The 19,093-nt window shown below is 52.6% G+C and overlaps 1 protein-coding gene across 2 annotated transcripts in view; it reads left to right on the plus strand.

Moving 5' to 3' along the window:
* The window catches only part of Ncapg2 (non-SMC condensin II complex subunit G2), a 60,881-nt gene extending 46,831 nt beyond the window's left edge, over nucleotides 1-14,050 (plus strand). For both annotated transcript variants that reach the window (XM_047561302.1, XM_047561303.1), the window contains exons 24-28: nucleotides 580-720; nucleotides 3,449-3,552; nucleotides 5,450-5,550; nucleotides 6,875-6,974; nucleotides 13,707-14,050. In XM_047561302.1, the coding sequence (XP_047417258.1) occupies nucleotides 580-720; nucleotides 3,449-3,552; nucleotides 5,450-5,550; nucleotides 6,875-6,974; nucleotides 13,707-13,758 (498 nt within the window). In that variant the 3' untranslated portion in view covers nucleotides 13,759-14,050. The remainder of the gene's footprint in view (nucleotides 1-579; nucleotides 721-3,448; nucleotides 3,553-5,449; nucleotides 5,551-6,874; nucleotides 6,975-13,706) is intronic.
* The last annotated feature ends 5,043 nt before the right edge of the window (nucleotides 14,051-19,093 follow it).

A 19,093-nucleotide genomic window follows, 5' to 3' on the forward strand; every position in this document is an offset into this window, starting at 1 on the left:
AGTTTTATTCTGTCCTTAGCTGATGGGTGAAATTGAAGATTGTTGCCACGTTTTCCTTATTCTCGTTTGTACTTGAATCCACTTGGAATGTCCACTTGGAATGTTGTCTCAAGTGTCTGTGGTCTGCTTGTGTGGTCCATGCCCGACCTCTTGCTCCTCGTGTTCTTGGTTAACCTCGGTTCAGCAGCGTCATTCAGAACGCGTTGTCTCAGAGTCGATGCCCTGCTTGATGTCACGAACGTTTCTCCCTGTGTTTCTTCCTCCTTCCTCCCTCCCTCCCTCCCTCTCCCTCTTTCCCTTATTACTGTCCACACTTCTGTCTTCAAAGATTCTGTTTGCTCTTGGTGAAAGAATGTCTAACGGTGGTTTCCAGTGGGCTTTGGTCACGTCTGTCCTCTAGCTGTGGTGCTTGGAGGCTCGAGTCAGCCACAGAGGGGAGCCCGGTGGGCACTAATGGCAGGGAAGTGAGCCTCCTGGTGCTGGCAGCATAGGGAGGCCAGCAGGAGTCCTCATTCCAGAGTCTCCTTGTTCTGGTGGCCTGGGCTGCAGCTCCAGTTGATGGCCTCTGTTTCCCTGCAGCTCCTGTACTCTGTTCAGACCCCTCTTCACGAGTTCATAGCCACCGTGCAGTCCTGGCACCGGGACATGCCTGTCCACCGGGGCATACTTTCCACTCTGATTGCTGCGCCTGTTGTTGAGATGAGTCACCAGCTACGGAAGGTGAAGTATTTGGATCCTGAAACTGCTGTGCCTCTTTTTCTTTCTTTCTTTCTTTCTTTTTTTTTTTTTTGTGTGTGTTGCTGGGGATTGAACCCAGGGCAAAGCAAGCACTCTACCGACTGAGCTACATCCCCAGCCCTGTGCCTCTTCTGACTGTCTGCCATGCTGCTTCTACCCGCAGCACAGGTTTGAGTTCTCAAACACAGCCGTAAGGGGCTGGCTCACCTTGAAGACATCTGTTGGCATACCTTAGAGGTCCAGATGGGTCCACCTCTGTTAAGATTCTCTCGTAAAGCTGGGGTAGTCAGGGTGAGCAGAATTCAGGAGGACTGGGCTGTTTGTGTAGAGCAGCTTGTGTGTCTGCATGCTGTATTGTTAGCCTTTTTTTTTTTTTCCTTAATTTCTAAGTATAGGAAATTTTTTATGATTTTCTTATTAATTTTTTTAATAGTTGTAGATGGACACAATACCTTTATTTTATTTATTTATTTTTATGTGGTGCTGAGGATCGAACCCAGTGCCTCACACATGCTAGGCAAGCGCTCTGCCACTGAGCGACAGCCCCAGCCCTAAGCATAGGAAATTTAAATCTCTGATATCAGGATAAATTGGTAATTCATTCCTACAGACTATCTTATTTTCCTAGCAACAGTGGTGGATGAAGGGAAGGTTATTATTATTAATACAGAGATTATTAGCCCATTGGATTAAAGAACTGCATAATCAGGGTGGATTTGACAGAGCGCAACCATGGGTGGTGACCTGAGAGGAGAAGGAAGTTACAGCAGGCTCTCAGCCCAGAAGGAGGGGCTGACGGGATTCCCACTGGAGACACGTGCCTCCCCATCACAGGCTCTGCCGCAGCCTCCAGAGGAGTGTTGGGCACTCCTCTGTGCCACATCTGGAGTGTGCACGCAGAGCTCCGCCGTGCGTGTGCCAGATGGCGCAGTCCGAGGGGACACTGGCAGTGTGCAGGTCCTCGGTGGCCAGAAGGCCATGTGGCACGTGACTGTGTGAATATATAAATTGCAGAAGAGGTTCACTAAATTCTGGGACCTGAGTTAAGCTCAGCTTGCCTAGTACATCTGGAACACTGGCTTCAATTCCTGGCACCACATAAGAATAAATAAATAAAATGAAGGTATCGTGTCCATCTACAACTAAAAAATATTTGGGAAAAAAAAAAGATCTTCCCTAAATTCTAAAACATGAAATAGGACTGAAGGCCTCCTTCCAGCCTGAGGGAGGTTGTCTGCTGCAGGAAAGTAACCACAGCGACAGGAAGGTGGACCGAGCGTGTAGCCTGCTGCTGGCCTAGGCAAAGCTGCCACACCTGCTCTATGGGCCCCTGCTGGCCGTGCTCCTCTGCTGCCCTCCCTCTGTGCCTGGGACCTTCCTTACTGGGCACACACCAGGATCAAGCTCGTCATCTCACCCCTGGTTCCCCTAGTCCCATCTGCCCTGTGACTACCTCAGATTTTGTTGCCTACTGCTCCATCTTCTCTGCTGACTTGGTATTATTCTGAATGGTTTCTCTGGACGTTCTATAGGCAAGGTGCACTCAGCCAGGTCTGCCCTCCACAGCCACCTTGCCAGGTCCCTGCTGGGGCTCTCGTAGAGTCTTCTTCCCAGTGGAACTCTCGCCCTCCCGCTGTGGTCCTGTTTTACTTCTCTGTGGGCCAGAATCTTGACACATTATTAACAGTCTTCGTCTCACTGTCAGGAAAGCCCTTACAACACAGCTCAAGACGTAAAGCACTTTAATGATAAATGGTCCCTTTACACATATCATGGTGATCGACTTCAGTATCCTGATTTGTACTAAACCCTGCAGAGGAAATATGGGAAGCTTCTTAGAAGTGCATTCTCATGCCAAGGAGAAATCCCTCAAGGTGGCCAAAAGTAGACAGGGGACACTGGGGGTGGTGCGCCCACACCCTAGGAACGTCAGCGGCAGGAATGCGTGAACTTGCACAGGGAGCAGAGTTCTGGATACAGCCTTTCTCTGGAGCTGTGCAGCTGGATTTCATTCTGGATCCAGGGAAGCACTCGTGCGACCTTGTGTGGCTGATGGTCAAGAGCTTAGACCTTGAGAGACTCTGCCCTGCAGGCTGTGGGCGTGCTCCTCCCCTGCCTGCCACAGCACAGCGCAGCACACCAGGAAGTGGAGCAGGCCAGGGAGAGATCCTGACCTGGTCTGAGGAGAAGAGAGTTAGTGGACTTAGCATAAACACACATTTTTCACAGTAGATGACCCCAAACAAGATACCGTGGTTTTTTGTTTTTTTTTTTTTGTATCAGGAATTGAACCCATGGGGGCTTAACCCAGGGGGGCACATCCCCAGCCCTGTTTATATATTTTATTTGTAGATAGGGTCTTGCTAAGTTGCTTAGGGCCTTGCTATGAACTCAACAATTCTCCTGCCTCAGCTTCCCTCTCTGTGCTGGGATTACAGGCGTGTGCCACTGCACCCAGCACAAGAGACCTTTTGGCAAAGGGCTCTGGGCAGCAGGTCTTTTTTCTTTGTTTCAGTCTCTGTCTCACTAAGACTCCCTGACATACAATAATGGATCATTCATACTTATTGTGGACATTTCAACAGTCACTAAAAGTCATTGATTTGAGTTTCTGGAATGCTTTTTCAGGTGTAGCAGAAAGCCAGAGCAATGTAAAATAAGCATTAGCCCAGTCTCAATTTATAGCCTACTGACTTGAAACTTTTTCTAGATTTCTGATTTGGAAGAACTCACCCCACCGGAGTGCCTTTCCGACCTTCCTCCGTTTTCACGGTGCCTGATAGGAATCGTAGTAAAGTCTCCAGATGTGGTCAGGTAATGTCCTCTCTTTGTGGGCCTGAGGTTCACCTGGCTGTGCCTGCTCTGACAGCTTCTGCTCTTCTCATTATTCTTACCTTTGAAAAGCTGCATTTTCCTCTGTGACAAAAACTTGTCATAGATTTTTTTCCCTCCCATTTCAGTAATCAGATGTTTACAGGAAACTTACACAAATACCCTGCTGTACTGTCAGGCACGTTCACCCCTCGTGATGCTAGCAGAAGTGACACTTGGTTAACAGGGAAACATGAGGTCGTCTAGCACAACTCCCCCACGCGTGCTTCCCGATGCCTCCTTGCCGGGGTCCAGCTCTAGCAGGGGTGGTAGTGGCCACAGGTGATGGAGTAGGCCTCGGCGAGGTGGAGAACAAAGCAACACAAACTCAAGGAATGGATGCTGAGTTCTAAATTTTATTTTTCCCAGCCAGCTTTTTATACATTAAAAGGTTGACAGTTACACATGTTTTTCCAGAACAGAAAAAGATCACAAGGAAAAATAACAAAAATATCTTGTATAATCATTACTAGACCAGGCAATTTTAGTGATTTTTAGTAATTGCTTACTCATGATAACCTATAACTAAACAATAAGACATATTAATATTGCTTAACTAATCATAAAGGTTAAAGCAAGTTCAGCAGGGTTGAGTAAATGTCAGTTGTGTGGCTACTGCTGTGGTTAATAAGTGCTAGACAGTTTAAGCTAACAGTAATATGATATCATCTTCTACTGTGTGAACTTAACATTGAGGAACTCTTTCTCCAGGGTATAGGTGGCCAATAATATTTACAGCATTTAGTAAATCTTAATCTTTAAGAAATGGAATATCTCGCACTCTTGTATGTATACTTTCAAACCAGATTATAACATGTCCTGATTTTACATCTAAATATCCCGTGGGAGATAAAGGAGGGTCTAAATCCAGGGGCTTAAGAGGCATCCCTCTGTAAGGATGTCATGGCTTTCCACTAATTAAATAAGCATTGTCATAAGGTGTTTTAACTGTAGGAACTCTATTTTCTGTATTTCTTCTGTTCCTGTTAATCATTCCTGACGGGGTTGGAGTTATTCACCTACATACTTCAGGTCATCTGAGAGTAGTCAACAGGGGATCGGCAGCTGGAATCTATTTTTGTATTTTCTCATAACATTCTTGGTTACTCAAAGTTTCATTACAAATGACTAAATCTGAAATCACTGTTCCATTTTTTCATGTTCCACTGTTTATGTACACCGTTCCACTGTTTTTTAGTTTTAACCCTGGTTCTGTTAAGACCCCTATTTTCAGGGAAAACACATAAAATATTAATAGTAAACCTACACATATTAAGCAAGCAAGGAAGGAAAGTCCGCAACCAATTCCCAATACGGTGAGACTTTGGAAACACCTTTATTACTCAGCAGAATCCTTGTCAAGCTCTGAGGGGAATTGCAGGTGGCGTAACACCTCCTGGGTTAAGCACCAGTAGCTTTTGTCCACACGCAGCTGTGACTCATTTCCCTAGCCTGTTTGTTACCTGGCTAGAATCCTGGGGTCTGGGTGGCACAGAGCACTGGCAGTGCAGAGGGACTGGTTCTGCAGACGGCGAACACTGTGGGCCCTCACAGCAGGTGTGTGCCCCGAAAACCCAGAGCGCCTTCTTGGACAGCTTGGAGCCTGTGTGCATGGAGTACAGAACTGCTCTTCACTCAGCAGCCTTGTGCTCTCTCCAGCAAGCGCCCCTGGTTTTAATACCTGACCTGCACGTCACGGTGCACTCAGTGCAGTGTACAGGAAAAGTTCAGCCAGTTTCCTGCCTTGTGAATGGTGGCGTGGTTGTCGAACCTCCCGTTCATTGTTCTGAAAGTTCCAGCCCCTCCTGTGGAGTAAGCGAGGTGCTTGTTCATGTTACAGGTCATTTCTGGATGAGTTGAAGGCATGTGTGACTTCTGGAGACATCGAAGGCATCGTGTGCCTCACAGCTGTTCTGCATCTCATCTTGGTCATCAACAAAGGTGGGCTACCTTATCTCTCCTTCACTGGGAACACTGCTGCTGTGCTGAGCCCTGGCAGGGATGCTTGGGAGCTCTGCTTCCGTGCCAGCTCCCCATCAGGCGGGCCTCACCTGTAGCCAGCCCGGCCTGCCTGTGCATGAGCTCAGGGTCCCTTCTGCACTGCAGTTCCTGTCCACCTTCCACCTTGCTCGTTGGGTGCCTTCTGGCATCCCTCTCTGCCTTAGGATTGAATTTTGGTGCTGTGCTGACTGGGCATGGCAGCACAGGCTTGTGGTCTCAGCTGCTTGGGAGGCTGACGCAGGAGGATTACTCAGTACTAAGTTTGAGAAGAGCCTGAGCAGTATAGCAAGACCTGCCCACCTCCCAGCCTGCAAAAAGAACATTGTGATTTGTTAATGTTGTGCATGTTGATGTTATGTCATGTTCATATCCCAACAAGTAGAGAGAGATGTGGAAAAGTAATTGGCCGCACCTGTTAGAGGCCTCCTTCATGTAACAACAGCAGCATCACTGTGGTGACCTGCATTTCAGCTTCTCAGTTGTTGGCAGAGGTTTTCAGGTTTAGTTTGCTATAGGTGGTGGTGGCTTCTGTTAAAACAAAATGTCCCTATGAACCTGAATGTGGTGTATCTGTAGATTTATAATACAGGTGGAGTACCTTTATCTCAAGTACCTGGGACAGAAGTCCTTCAGATTTGAGAGTTTTCCAGATTTTTGAATATTTGCATAGACTACCCTGGTTGAGGATCTCTAATCTGAAAATTCAAAATCTGAAACTTTAGAAGAACATCATATACAATAGTCAAAAAGTTTTAGATTTGAGGGTCTTTCAGATTATAGACTTCCAGATTAGGGAAGCTCTGTATATAATACTTTTTAACTTGTTGGACCCAGTTGGGTACAGAAAAGACTTGTCTAAGAGACCCCCCGAGTTAACATGCACAGAACCATGGAGGTACCAGGTTGAAGGTCCTTGAGCTTCTCTAAGGGACCCCCGAGTTGAAATGCATAGCATGAGGGGCAGCTCCACCAGGAGCTGTGCGGGTGGAGCTTGGGGTGCAAGTGCCACAGTGCTTAAACAAGGGAATGGCTTTGAAATACGCTCACTGCCCCTTGTTTGGTGAGTGGACAGAGCGCTCTGTAAGGCTGCATGGGTAAGGGCCGAGAGGCTCCGCTCACAGCCGAGCTTCCACGAGCATGCACTGGCTCTCGACAGCATCCCCGGGGGGCAGCTGGAAGGACACATGGGAGCGGTTGCACGTGCAGAGCAGCCTCTGCCTCTGGTAACACTCATCCTTCCCCTCCCAATGTGGTCTTGCTACAGGTAAACACAGAAGTTCCAAAGTGAAGGAGACTGCAGCCACTGTGCACAGAAAGCTGAAGGGCTTCATGGAGATCACCCTGGAGGAGGACAGCCTTGAGAGGTGAGTGGGCGTGCTCAGGGTCAGCAGCTCAGAAGCTGGGGGAAGAGATGCTTCTCTTTACCTGTCTTCAGGGGCAGAAGGGTTGCTTGCCACTTTCTGTTCTGGAAAGGGAAGGACGTCAGCTCAGCAGCTCTCCAGCTAGACATTGCTTTTGCTGGCTCACCACACTTGCAGCCGGGCGTTTCCTGAGCATAGTACCTCTTCCCAGGCGGTTGTCCTGGGTGGCAGGGGCCTCCTGAGCCTCTGCGGAGACGGTTCCCCTCCCCTCTGGGAGGACAGTGTTGCTTGCTCTTCCCGAGGCTCTGAAGCAGGCCATCCTCGCTTTACCCATGCCTGGGAACCAAACCCCACTCCTCGTCTGCTGCTTCCTTTGGAGAAAAGCTTTCAGAATCCTGAATTTGTAAGTGAACTTCCAAAATGTGGCAATCACCTGGATGCTCTCTTTCTAGAAATTGACCTTACAAAGGCGTTTGAGAGCTGAGTTGCTGGAGGGTCATGTATTTCTATCCCATGTGACCCTAGTTTTAGTCACTGTCGGTGAAATGAGACCCTGTTAACTGGGAATTCTCCTTAGAATGTAGTAGAACGGCTTGGTTTCTTTGAAACTTAGTTCGAATTTGCAGGAATTTGTTTTGCCTTTTCCCAGTTGTTAAAGGCTTAGACAGTTGGTAGTTTTCGATGGTGTTTATATGACCTTCCACTCTGAACAACCATCACAGGCTAACACCTGGGCATATAGGTCTGTGGGTGGTGCTGTGTGTCCTCAGTCCTGTGAACCTTGTGGACTGCCATGCGCCAGGAGTAAGGTGGCTTTGAGCTGCTTGCACGAGGCAACATACTGCAGGCTACAGTCTCGCTTTGTTGGGTCTCCCGTCCCCAGGCCTGTCCTGTTCCCAGCACCTCACCTCTACAGCCTAGAGTCCTTTCTCTACCCCAGTAGAAAGAAGCCCCACCTGCAGTGATGGCAGAGGAACGGAGGGGACGGGACAGGGAGACCAAAGCACTCCAAGAACAAAGGGGATGGGTGGTGCTCACAGTACCCGCAGGGATGGTTCCAGGACTCCAGGGGAGAAACTGTTGGAGCCCAGTCCTTTCCGCCAGCAAAGTGGGCCCTGCATGTAATCTGTGCCTCTCCTGCTGCCGCCGTGATCACCTCTAGGTCACCCTGGTGCCCGTGCAATGGCAACACTGTGCAAACAGTTGATACACTGCAAGGTTTAGGGAATAACAACAATGAAGGGCATGTACGTGTTCAGTGAAGACCAATGTTCTAAAGAGTGTTTTTAGTCTGTGATTGCTTAGTGTGTGCATGTGGAGCCACAGACATGGAGGGCCAGTTGTTAGTAAATTTGCTAGTAATTGTTCTTGGAGTGTTAGAATCAATGGGCAGGGAGGGTGCTCTATGGCAGATGCCCTGGATTTGATACCCAACAACACCAGAAAGTTGAACCAAATTGTAGGTTCGTAGCAAAAAGGAAGCGAAAGTGCTGTGGTTTTCCATAGGTCCTTGCCCTGCCATGTACACACCTTCCCCGTTGCAATCCCACACCCAGTGGAGCATTTGTCGCATCATTATCACCCACCCTCCGCGGCGCACATTAGAGTTCGCTCTTGGTTTTGAACCTTCTGAAGTTTCAGCAAACATGCAAACACATACCCTTCCCTGCAGTACTGCACAGAGTAGCTCCACTGCCCTGAAATTCCTGGATGTGTTGACTACTTTTCGCCCTCCCTTGGAACCTGCAGGATTTATACGTAGATGTGTAAGAGGACAGCATCGGCTTGGGAATTGGTTCACACCCTCACGAAGGCTGCATAGTTCCTCCATAGGCTGTGTACCAGCGGAGAGCCGGGGACGTCAGTGGTGTGGCTCTGTCCCAGTCCACAGGACTGAGAACTAGGGAGGCCAACCATATAACTGCTGAGGCCAGAGCATTTGGGGGAGCTTGAAGGCCTGGGAACCTAGAGAGCTGACATAGAGGGACAGAACGGTGTCAGCCCCAGGGGAAAGAAGGGATGTGTCCAGGCCCTCAATAGATAAGATGTGTCCATCTGTTCATTAGCCACGTCTTTCTTACTTGTGTGTGCACCCTCCCAAACACCCAGAAAGAACTGTCTGGCAGTCCTTTGGGGACCCTTACCCCTGTCGGGTTGACGCAGGCCATGCTCCGTGCCTGCCAAGACACCTGGGCTACTGCAGGTGTGGGGATCCTGAACCAGGCTGCTGTAAACAAGATGAAGGCAGAGAGTCAAGGAGCCACTGTAGGCCAACCAGTTCTGCAGAGCTGTCAAGGCAGAGGGTCCTCATGGAGGGCAGTGTCAACTCGAGGTGTCAGCTTGGAGTGGGCCATGCTTAACCTTCAAGGGCAGGAGAAACTGCTGTCTGCTGAAGCCCAGTGGGATGGATCATTGGAGGTTCGTGCCTGTGGCCATTTTGCTGGGCAAGGCTCACAACAAGCAACCAGGTGATGGGGTCAGGGTGCCACTGTGTACAGTCTTGCAGGCTCTTCCTTTTATGGGCCTTAGGTGAGGGTGCTCTAACTGGTGATTTCCCATGGCTGGTGTTCCTGATAGGATTTGGGATGGCCACACATCCAGGTGCTCCTATTTAGTTTGATAAGTTAGCACATAAAAGTTATTTGTCAACTTGTGCCTTATGGTGATGCCGGGCAGATGATGGTTGTTCACTTATACAAACCTGGGATAGAGTCTTAAACCTTGGCTCTAGTACTCAAAGCACACTAGTTTGGGGCAAACTACAGCTTCACAAAATGGGGTAACTCAGGATAGGCACAGCCTGAGAGCTGCTGTTCTGCACATCACGGAGTCACTCAAGACAGGTGAAGCCTGAGAGCTGCTGTTCTACACACCCTGGAGTCACTCAGGGCAGGCACAGCCTGAGAGCTGCTGTTCTACACCATGGAGTCACTCAGGGCAGGCACAGCCTGAGAGCTGCTGTTCTACAAAATGGAGTCACTCAGGGCAGGCACAGCCTGAGAGCTGCTGTTCTACAAAATGGAGTCACTCAGGACAGGCACAGCCTGAGAGCTGCTGTTCTACACCATGGAGTCACTCAGGGCAGGCACAGCCTGAGAGCTGCTGTTCTACACCATGGAGTCACTAGGGCAGGCACAGCCTGAGAGCTGCTGTTCTACACCATGGAGTCACTCAGGGCAGGCTCAGCCTGAGAGCTGCTGTTCTACACCATGGAGTCACTCAGGGCAGGCGCAGCCTGAGAGCTGCTGTTCTACACCATGGAGTCACTCAGGGCAGGCTCAGCCTGAGAGCTGCTGTTCTACACCATGGAGTCACTCAGGGCAGGCACAGCCTGAGAGCTGCTGTTCTGCACACCATGTAGTCACTCAGGGCAGGCACAGCCTGAGAACTGCTGTTCTACACACAGTAGAGTGGCAGTCTGAACCTGCTGTTCTCTTTGCCATGGAGTGATGGAATAGCTGAACTACCTGCCCTCCGCAGGTGCTCTTATTCTGTGCTTATCTTGAGAGCCCTGGAATCTTATTGTGACTGTACCAGGTCAGACTTTGCCCCTTTCTGTTTTAAGCTCCACAAACTTTCAGTTTCATGAACTGTCTTACCTTGAGATGACTGGAGCTCATGTGCATCAGAAAACACATGGCAGCATAAACAGTGTGTGTCACACTCAATAGGGTGACCACAATACTAGGAGAATTAACTCACGCTTTGTTATAAATGACACCAGCAAGAATGACCCTTCTGGGTGTGAAGTGTTCTGTACTGCTGAGGGTACGTGCGCCCGGAGCCCTCCTGGAAGCCCCTCATTGTCCTTCACCTAGTGTTCCTTAGCTCCTGGCACCGAGCAGGGCTCGAGGAGCTGGGACCTCCCTGAGAGCAGAGCCAGCTGTGAACAGCCTCTGTGCTGCCCCTGTTGTTCAGTGACGTTCCCTGCTGAGCCTCGCCCTCAGGGGTCCTCCCTCAGAGCAGTGGGGAGCCAGTGGTCTGTAGCCTGGTTTCCACCCAGTGCCCCCAGCTGTCCAGCGGAGCCAGGGCCGAGAAAAATCAGTCTGAAAAACGGTTGGAAGGAAGCAGTTGAGATGTAAGAGGGTATTTCAAGACGATCCTGGCTCAGTGTTGGACCTGAGACCCTCGGGGATCTGCCATCTTCAAGGCTCTGGGAACCCTGTTCCAGGGGTGTCTGGGCAACTGGACCTTAATTCAGAAGTGAGGAATCAGCTTTCCCCGTGCTGATTGGTATTAGTTTGGTATTAATTGACTGGTTGGGGGCTGCTGAATAAAACGGCTTCTTGTGTCTCACTGCCTCACCCACAGCAGAGCACTAAATTGGACGCGGTTCCTCAGGAGGAAGAACTTGGGTGTGTCAAGGCACTACTGCTTTTAACGGTCGAGTGTGCTGTGTGTGTTCCTTTCATAGCTAGTTTGAAGACAGAAGGCGGTTTAATTTGAGGTTACTGACGTGTGAGCCCTTTGCAGGTTTCATTACCTCCTGACTTTCTCCCACTAGGACGTGAGCTGTGGTTGCAGTGCAGGCTCACTGCGTGCCGGCGGCTCTGCCTCTGGCCGTGTGGGTGGCCTAGGGTGCAGCAACTGTGCGGTGCTGGAGTATGCAGTGTCCCTGAGCCCTCGCAGCCTCCATGCTCTGGCTTCCTTAGAGCAGGCTCCTGTCGTCCACACTCAAGCCCCTCTTGAGTGATGGTGTGTCCTTCATCCTGCTCTTTGCTCAGTGCATGGATCCTTGGTGACCGTGGTGGGTGTTGCCTGGCCATTTCCCAGATGCTGAGCCTGAGTCTGCAGTTCCATAGGCTCAGAGCCCAGTGGACTCACCACCCAGTTCTCATGTCCCTTACGCACAGGGAGATCTGCAGCCCACCAGGCTTGGAGGCCTGAGGTCTTGCTGCTGTTCCCTCCAGCTCTAAAGTCCAAGTCCTCCTCTTGTCCTGCAGTTCTCGCTTCTTTGGTCCTCGTGGTGTGCCTGGCCCTGTCCTCAGGTAGCTGCAGAGCGAATGGGTGTGACCTGCTGCAGAGCTTCCAAGTGTCAATGTGGTGTCCGGGTTGGTCCTGGGCCCCTCTGCACTGCGTCCTGCCTGTCCTGAATGATGAGGGCAGTGTGCTGACTGTGGCTGGCGTGGACGTGGGTCAGTGCTGACAGGATGGCAGTTTTGCCAAGACAGCCTCACACCTTTCTCTGCGAGGCTCATACATTCATGCTCACTTGAGGAGACAGAAGTGTTTTTGAATAACTGAAGTGAATTCTAGATCCTGGAGGTCTGTGACTCAGTGCCACTTCCTCGGTCTCGGCTCCAGCTCTAGGCTGGCAGGAGGGTGAGACTGGGAGGGGCACTCTTGTTCCCTGGAACCTGGGGCTTGGGAGGAGACCCCGAAGAAGCAAGACAGCCAAGGGCAGAGATTGGCACCTATGAGGCCTGCCCTGCTCCCGAGGAGCTCCCCTGCTAGCTGCCCTTTCTGCCCGAGGCTGGGGAAGCTGACATGGCCGTGGGTTCCTGGTGTCCTTGCAGGGCAGGTGCACAGCCTTGCATGGTGTCCTTGGGTCCCGTGCCTATCACTTCCACCCCCACTTGGGGCATCTCATTTGTTGGTGGACCAGCAGCTTCTGGTGAGGGGCAGAGAGTCCACAGCAGCCCCATGAGCACGGCCAGAGCTACTGCCACGCTACACTGCAGAGGTTGTCCATGAGGCCCTGGACCAGGCATCTAAACACTGCCTGGGACACAAGACCAGGACCGAGGGAGGGAATCTTGAGGGACTTAGAGCTGAGACAAGTCTCCGTTTTCTTTCCTTAAAATCTGTGTGGGGTTGATGTAAAAATCACACATACCTCTAAATAACTCCAGGGAGAAAGACTATCCAAAAAGCCCTTGGGATTTGGGCAGCTGGTGCAGTCTGGAGGTGCAGGTGCAGGTGCGTGCATGGCAGCTGGTGCTGACTGCAGGCTGGTGGGGTCTGTGTACGTTGGTTGAGACCAGCACTGTAGAGTGGAGCCACAAGAACGTTTACAGTGGCAGTGGGACCTCACTTGGGGCTCGCTGGGTGGACAGTCTGCAAGGCCACAGTTAGGCAGGTGGACATCGTCTTGAGCACTGGGCACAATAAGGTCAGGAAACAGCATCTGTGGACTCAGGATGTTCAGACTAGTCGAGGCGTTGTCTGTGTCTAGCAGAGCCGTCCAGGAGGTCCAGCAGGTGAAGGGAAGCTCTGCGGTCGAGCCCACGGCTTGCCAGTGTGTGCCCAGGTGCAGAAGCCGCCCCAGGAATCTTGGCAGGAACAGACTCTGCAGGGGTGGGAGCGGTGCCCTGGGAGGAAGTGCAGTGGGCCTTCCCGCCCACCTGGCTGGACGGGCAGGGCCAGGTGCCCAGAGGCCCTGAGTCATCAGAGGTGGTAGGAACTGCCACCACGTAGAGCAGGGCCAGGTCCCCTCTTGCGTGGCAGGGAGAGGCGGGCGGGAACACGCATGTGTGCTTCTCACTGTGCCTTGGGTCCGAGGGAGCGTCCACCAGCACAGCATGCCTGAGGGCCAGCCTGAGTGGTGCCCACACCACCTTTGCCAGGGCTCACTGCATGTACCCAACCTGCTTTCCACGAGAGCTGCACTTGCTGGTGCCCTGCCACCTCCTGGAGGAGGTCGGTTGCCTGCCATCTTTGGACTCTGCTTTTGGAAACGCACATTTGGATCATCTGGCCATTTTGTCTGTAGCTGAGTCTTTCTTTGTGTTTCAGATTTCTCTACGAATCATCCATGAGGACCCTGAGGGAGCTTCTGAACTCGTGACCAGGCCCCCACCTCTGGACATGTCCAGTAGGGAGAAGGACTCAGGGAGAGTGCAGCAGTGCGTGTGTAGGGAAGGGTGGTAGCCGGAGTGAGCGGGGAGCTCAGGCTCAGCGTGTGCCCAGGACCCGCACAAGTGGGGGTCCTCCGCACAGAGGAGCCCGTGTCAGCGGTGCCGGAATTCACGGTGCAAGGGGTAAAAAGGACACTTTTCCAGCAAACCTAGTTGTTTTAAAAGTGATTTTTATATATATTATATTGTGTGCAAACCATGAATAATAAAGCAGTGACAACATGTTTGTGTCCTTCGTTTGAAAACATTAGTGAGTTTCCCTGGGGGCAGGAGGCTCGTGTGCCCCAGGACCAGTTGTGTACCCTGTGTGACCTCAGCTCACCTCCCACTCATGCGTCCTGTGTGACCTCAGCTCACCTGTCCTGAGCACCAGGTCTCAGAGCAACTCGGAACCAGAACTCCGTGCTGCTTCGGTTTCCTGCTTATTCTGATTGTCTGAGCCCTGAGCAAAGATTATAAAGAAATCCCAGAGTTTTAGTGCCTGTGTTTTTCTGAGAAGATAACAAAAATATGGACTACTTACTACTCTTACAGGTCTCGAGGGTGTTTTGCAGAGGGCTGGGGAGAAGCGGGAGGTGGGTTGGATGTGTTACAGCCGGACGCAGTGAACGCTGAAGCATGGCTCACAGGCGTCCCTGTAAGCAGACCTCGTTCTCCGCTGGTGAGAGGCCACGGCCGTCGATGTTGAGTCGCTCTCACTTGTTAAGTCGGGTTGTGTCCGTTTATCACGGGCAATTCACTGAGGCAGGCATTGCCACCGCCACCTCCAGGTTCATTCCTGCCTTTCCCAGGAAGGGACATCTCAGCATGGCTCCCCCACTGCCAGGCTGCACAGCTGGCCCCCAGTCCCCGCCAAGGAGCTGCCTCGTGGGTGGGCGCAACTGAGTGCACCCACGGGCCACACCGCGGCGGCCTGGCCTGGGGCCCGTGTGGACACCCACGCCACTCGCACCTCAGCACTGAACCCCAATCATCCACGAGCCCACAACCTCTACCCCCCACTTTGCAGTGAGTGGTGAGAAAACAGGGCAGGCCTGAATGACGCACGCGCCTATCCAGACCCAGTAGCGACTCGCAGGTGCCCCTGAACACCTGGCGGGCACCTCGAGCGCAGCCGCTCCCGGCCCCCACCTGCTCCTGCCTCACGCATCCTCTGGACTCGTCCTCAGCTCTGTGAGATGAGGACCCAGGAGAAAAGGTGGGCTGCCAGGTATGCGAACACAGGTGTGGCCGCCCTTGAGAGCTGCCTGCCACCCTTCCCTAGGGCCGCGCCACCCGCCAGCAGACACAGGACACTCTTGTTTTCACCTGGTTTTGTGGTTGACTTCATACCCACCATGAGGAAAGACCCAATTTGCCACCCTGCCTCCCTTGTGGCACCATGGTGACGTTCTCCACCCTGCCCCCGTGTGGCCCATGCCTGGTGGTGGCCACTGTCGGAGCAGCCTGGGAGAGAGGCTGGGTGTGCAGGTGTGACCTGCACGTTGGCCGGCGTGTCGCGTGCCTGGGAGCCACCCAAGGAAGGAGGGTTCACTCGCTCACGGGCCAGGGCCAGCCAGCTGCATTGCCTGTGCCCGTGTGGGGCAGAGCACAGCAGAAGGACATGGGGAGGACAGTGCTCAGCCCCAGGCAGCCAGGGAGCAGCAGGGAGAGATGTGCAGAGGGACAAGAGGTAAACCCAAGGCACGTCCCGGTGACTGCTGCTTCCAGCTAAGTCCTCCTCAGGAGTCATTCAGCCGCAACAGAGTAAACTGCTGATGAGGCCAGGCTCTTATGATCCATCCCTTCCCCAAAGCCCCACCTCTGACAGCCCTTGGGGGACTTTCCAGACCCAAACCATAACAACCTGCATGGAGTGGGGCTGTGGCGGGTGAAGCTGTGCTGCTGCGTGTGCTGCCACAGTCAAGCTCATGCTGCTGAAGCCTGAGCTTCGGGCTGGAAATGGAGTCCAGCTGAGGACAGGCATTTTAGCCATCCGGACCCACCCCTCACCTCACCGCAGGTCCCATGCACCACCAAAGTGTCCCACTGCTGCCCTGCAGGCGCCAGGCATCTCGTGGCCTCCCGCGGCCTTGTCGGGTGCTGGCCTCCGCCTCGCAGCCTGTCAGCTGTCTGACGGCCCCAGCAGAGGTCTGGGAGTTCAGGGTGGGTTGTCCTCAGGTCCCTCGGGTGTTCTGGCCGCCTCCTTGGTGCACTGACTCTCCAGTGGCCTCTTTGAGAGGATCGTAGCTGTTGATGGCAAGTCCCCAGTTCTGCTAATTCACAAAGGGCGCAAAATGAAGTACTCTGGTTCTTGTGTCCTGCTGCTTTTATTGGCCGGGGTGTTTGGTTGGGTTGGGAAGAGGGAAAAGTGTTGGGTTCCCTGTTTACCAGAATTCACAGTGTGAGCATCTGTATCTCCTACGGGCAACTAGTGGCGGGTACTGGGGGCTGAACCCAGGTGCTGAGCCACATCCCCAGCCCCCCTTTTTTTCTTATTTTCAGTGAGACGGTCTCACTGAGTTACCTCCATCTTGCGCTCCTGCCTCGCCTCCCCACCGTGTCGCTGGGATGGAGGAGTGCACCACCTCACCGGCCCTAACCAGGTATTCACAGTGTCCTTTGTGTTTCCGTGCACTGCTGGCGCTGGCCTTGGTGCCAGTTTCTGGCCGCAGGGGCTTGGTCAGGTGGGTCCTGAGTCCTCAGGTGAGGCAGCCGTCCAGGGGCCCTTGCTCCCTGAAGTGGTGAGTGGCTTCCCGCGCTGGCCTGGAGTCGGCCGTCCTCCCAGGACTCGGGTGTGTTTGAGTGACACTGGTGGGGTGGACGTGGCAGTGGTCCTTGACTCTTGGCCAGGACCGTGGGCAGAGGTGGAAGCACACAGGCGTGCACAGGGTCACTTGTGCTTGTGTAGCGCAGGCGTGACTGTGGGTGGAGGGCAGGCCTGAGCCTGAGCTCCTCTTCCCTGTCCAGGGCTTCAGGTTTTAGTTCAGCCTCTTTGACGCAGGCCAGCAGCCTGAGCTCTGGGGTCCAGAGTGGGGCTCCTTGGGTTGAACCAGCAGCATGTCTGGCCTCCAACTGGCATTCCACACACCACTTCCGCCCGGACTCGAGCACTTCAGACCTGCTGCCGTTCCCTTGGGCTTGGGACACAGCCCTCAGGGAGGCCAGGCTTCTTTCTTCTTGTGTCCTGCCCAGCTGGGTATGTGATCAGACATTTGCGTACTTTTATCATCAATTCGTACCCATTATTTTAAAATTCATCTTCCTGTAATTATATTTATAGAATGCCAGGGTCAAATTTTCACAGGAGTATTCAAAGAATGCACATTTCCTCGTGTTCTAAGTGTATTCCTTGAGGTGTGTTGAGTGCCCGCTCTCTGAGAAGAGGAGCGCTCTGCGCCACGCAGCATGCCCTTCCCTGGAGAGACTGAGCACACCGCGTGCGTGGCCCCTTTCCTGTGTCAGAGAGGTCCGTCCACAGTGGAGGCCGCCCGGTCCTGGAGGAGCGCCCCCTGCCTGTGGAGCGGCCGTGCGGCTGCCCCTGGGCCCTCGGGTCTCGGCCCTGGCCCTGGCCCTGCAGGAGCGTGCAGTGCAGGGCCTGCCGGTGCTGCTGCATTGGGCAGTGTCCTGCGGGAGGATGCCCGCTGCAGGGGGAGTGAGTGGACCCGTGCCCTGCAGGAGGCACTGCTGACCTGGCAGAGAGCCCAGGTGAGCAAGCCTGCTGCCCTCAGCCTGCCCTCGGTCCTCATCCAGATCCAAGGTGGTGCAGTTTCCTTCCGCCCAGTTCGACTACGCCCTGTGTGCTCAGGGACTTGCTGCCAGCTTCTCTGCTGCGACGGTGCTTCAGGTCTCTGGGATGATACTGCCAGTGTGACATTCACCCGGAGGGTTCTATCCCTGGGCTCGTGTTGTCTGGGTACCTTTTGACACAAAATGTCAGTTTTATTTAATTTTGAGAAGAATGCTTTGCTGTTTTGTCTTGCACCGGTTAAGAGCTTAGTTAATCCACCTGAGTGGCTTTGAATAAAAGTACTGACTGTGCTTCTTGTTCTTTTGTGCGTGTGTGTGCTGGGGATCAAACCCAGGGTGCTCTATCACCGAGCTACATCCTCAGTCCTTTTTATTTTCATTCTGAGACGGGATCTCACTTGGTTGCTCAGGCTGGCCTCAGCCTCCCAGGCTGCTGGGATTATAGGTGTTCCTCATCTCACAGGGAATGTTTCACTATTTGCCAAGTCAGTATGTTTGCTATGCTGTTAGGTTAGGAAGCCGTCTGCCCTTTTCTGGTTTTATAAGAGCTCTGATCACACATGCCTGCCAAATTTTAATGAACTAGTTCTTACATATATAGGTATGATAATCCATTCTTTAATTTATTAATATAATTATCTATTATTAAAAATATCCTTATTTTCCTGAGATAAAACCAACTTAGTGATGAAGGGTGATCTTTTCTGTAAATTACTGAATTTGGTTTGCTGATTCTTCAGAGGTTCTTGCGGCTGCCCCTGGGCCCTCGGGTCTCGGCCCTGGCCCTGGCCCTGCAGGAGCGTGCAGTGCAGGGCCTGCCGGTGCTGCTGCATTGGGCAGTGTCCTGCGGGAGGATGCCCGCTGCAGGGGGAGTGAGTGGACCCGTGCCCTGCAGGAAGCATCTATCTTCCCGTATCCCTGAGAGCTTGCGTGAGACTGGAATGCCCCTAGTTTTTCCTCTAATGCGTGGCTGTGTGATCTAAGGTGATGCTTTCCTTGTGGGAAGAGGCTAACCAGGTTTAAATCTTATGCAGAATGTTCAAAGCAATCAGGATTTTGTTTTATCTTTATTTAATTTTTATGGGTTAAATCATATAATTTGTGGAAAAATATAGTTCAGTGTCCACTGGGCCAAAATCTTTCATAAATTCCTCCTACACGTCTACCCTAGAGGAGTTCCTGCCAATACACACGAGGAGCCGTGAACAGGATTCTTAAAGTGGCAGGTCTGCAGCAGCAACGTGGAGACTCAGGCCCCGTGGGAGTCCTGTGGGCAAGGCAGCCCTGCGGTCTGTGAGCAGATTCAGTGCTAGGTGTGGAGGCATTCCAGGAGCGTGCTGTTGAGGGAGAGCAAGTCAGAGCAGCGGTGTGATTTTACCATGTAGGTTTAAAGTGCAAAACGGGACATCACTGTGGTCCCAGTGTGCCCAGAGCTCTGCCTGGGAAATGTGCTCCCCAGCCCCGAGTGATAGATGACCTGCGTGCTGATGAGGCCCGGAGGCTGGCCCCAGGGCCAACTGCTGGTCCACGGGAAGA

This window comes from Sciurus carolinensis, chromosome 8 (assembly GCF_902686445.1).
Source record: "Sciurus carolinensis chromosome 8, mSciCar1.2, whole genome shotgun sequence".
NCBI lineage: Eukaryota > Metazoa > Chordata > Mammalia > Rodentia > Sciuridae > Sciurus > Sciurus carolinensis.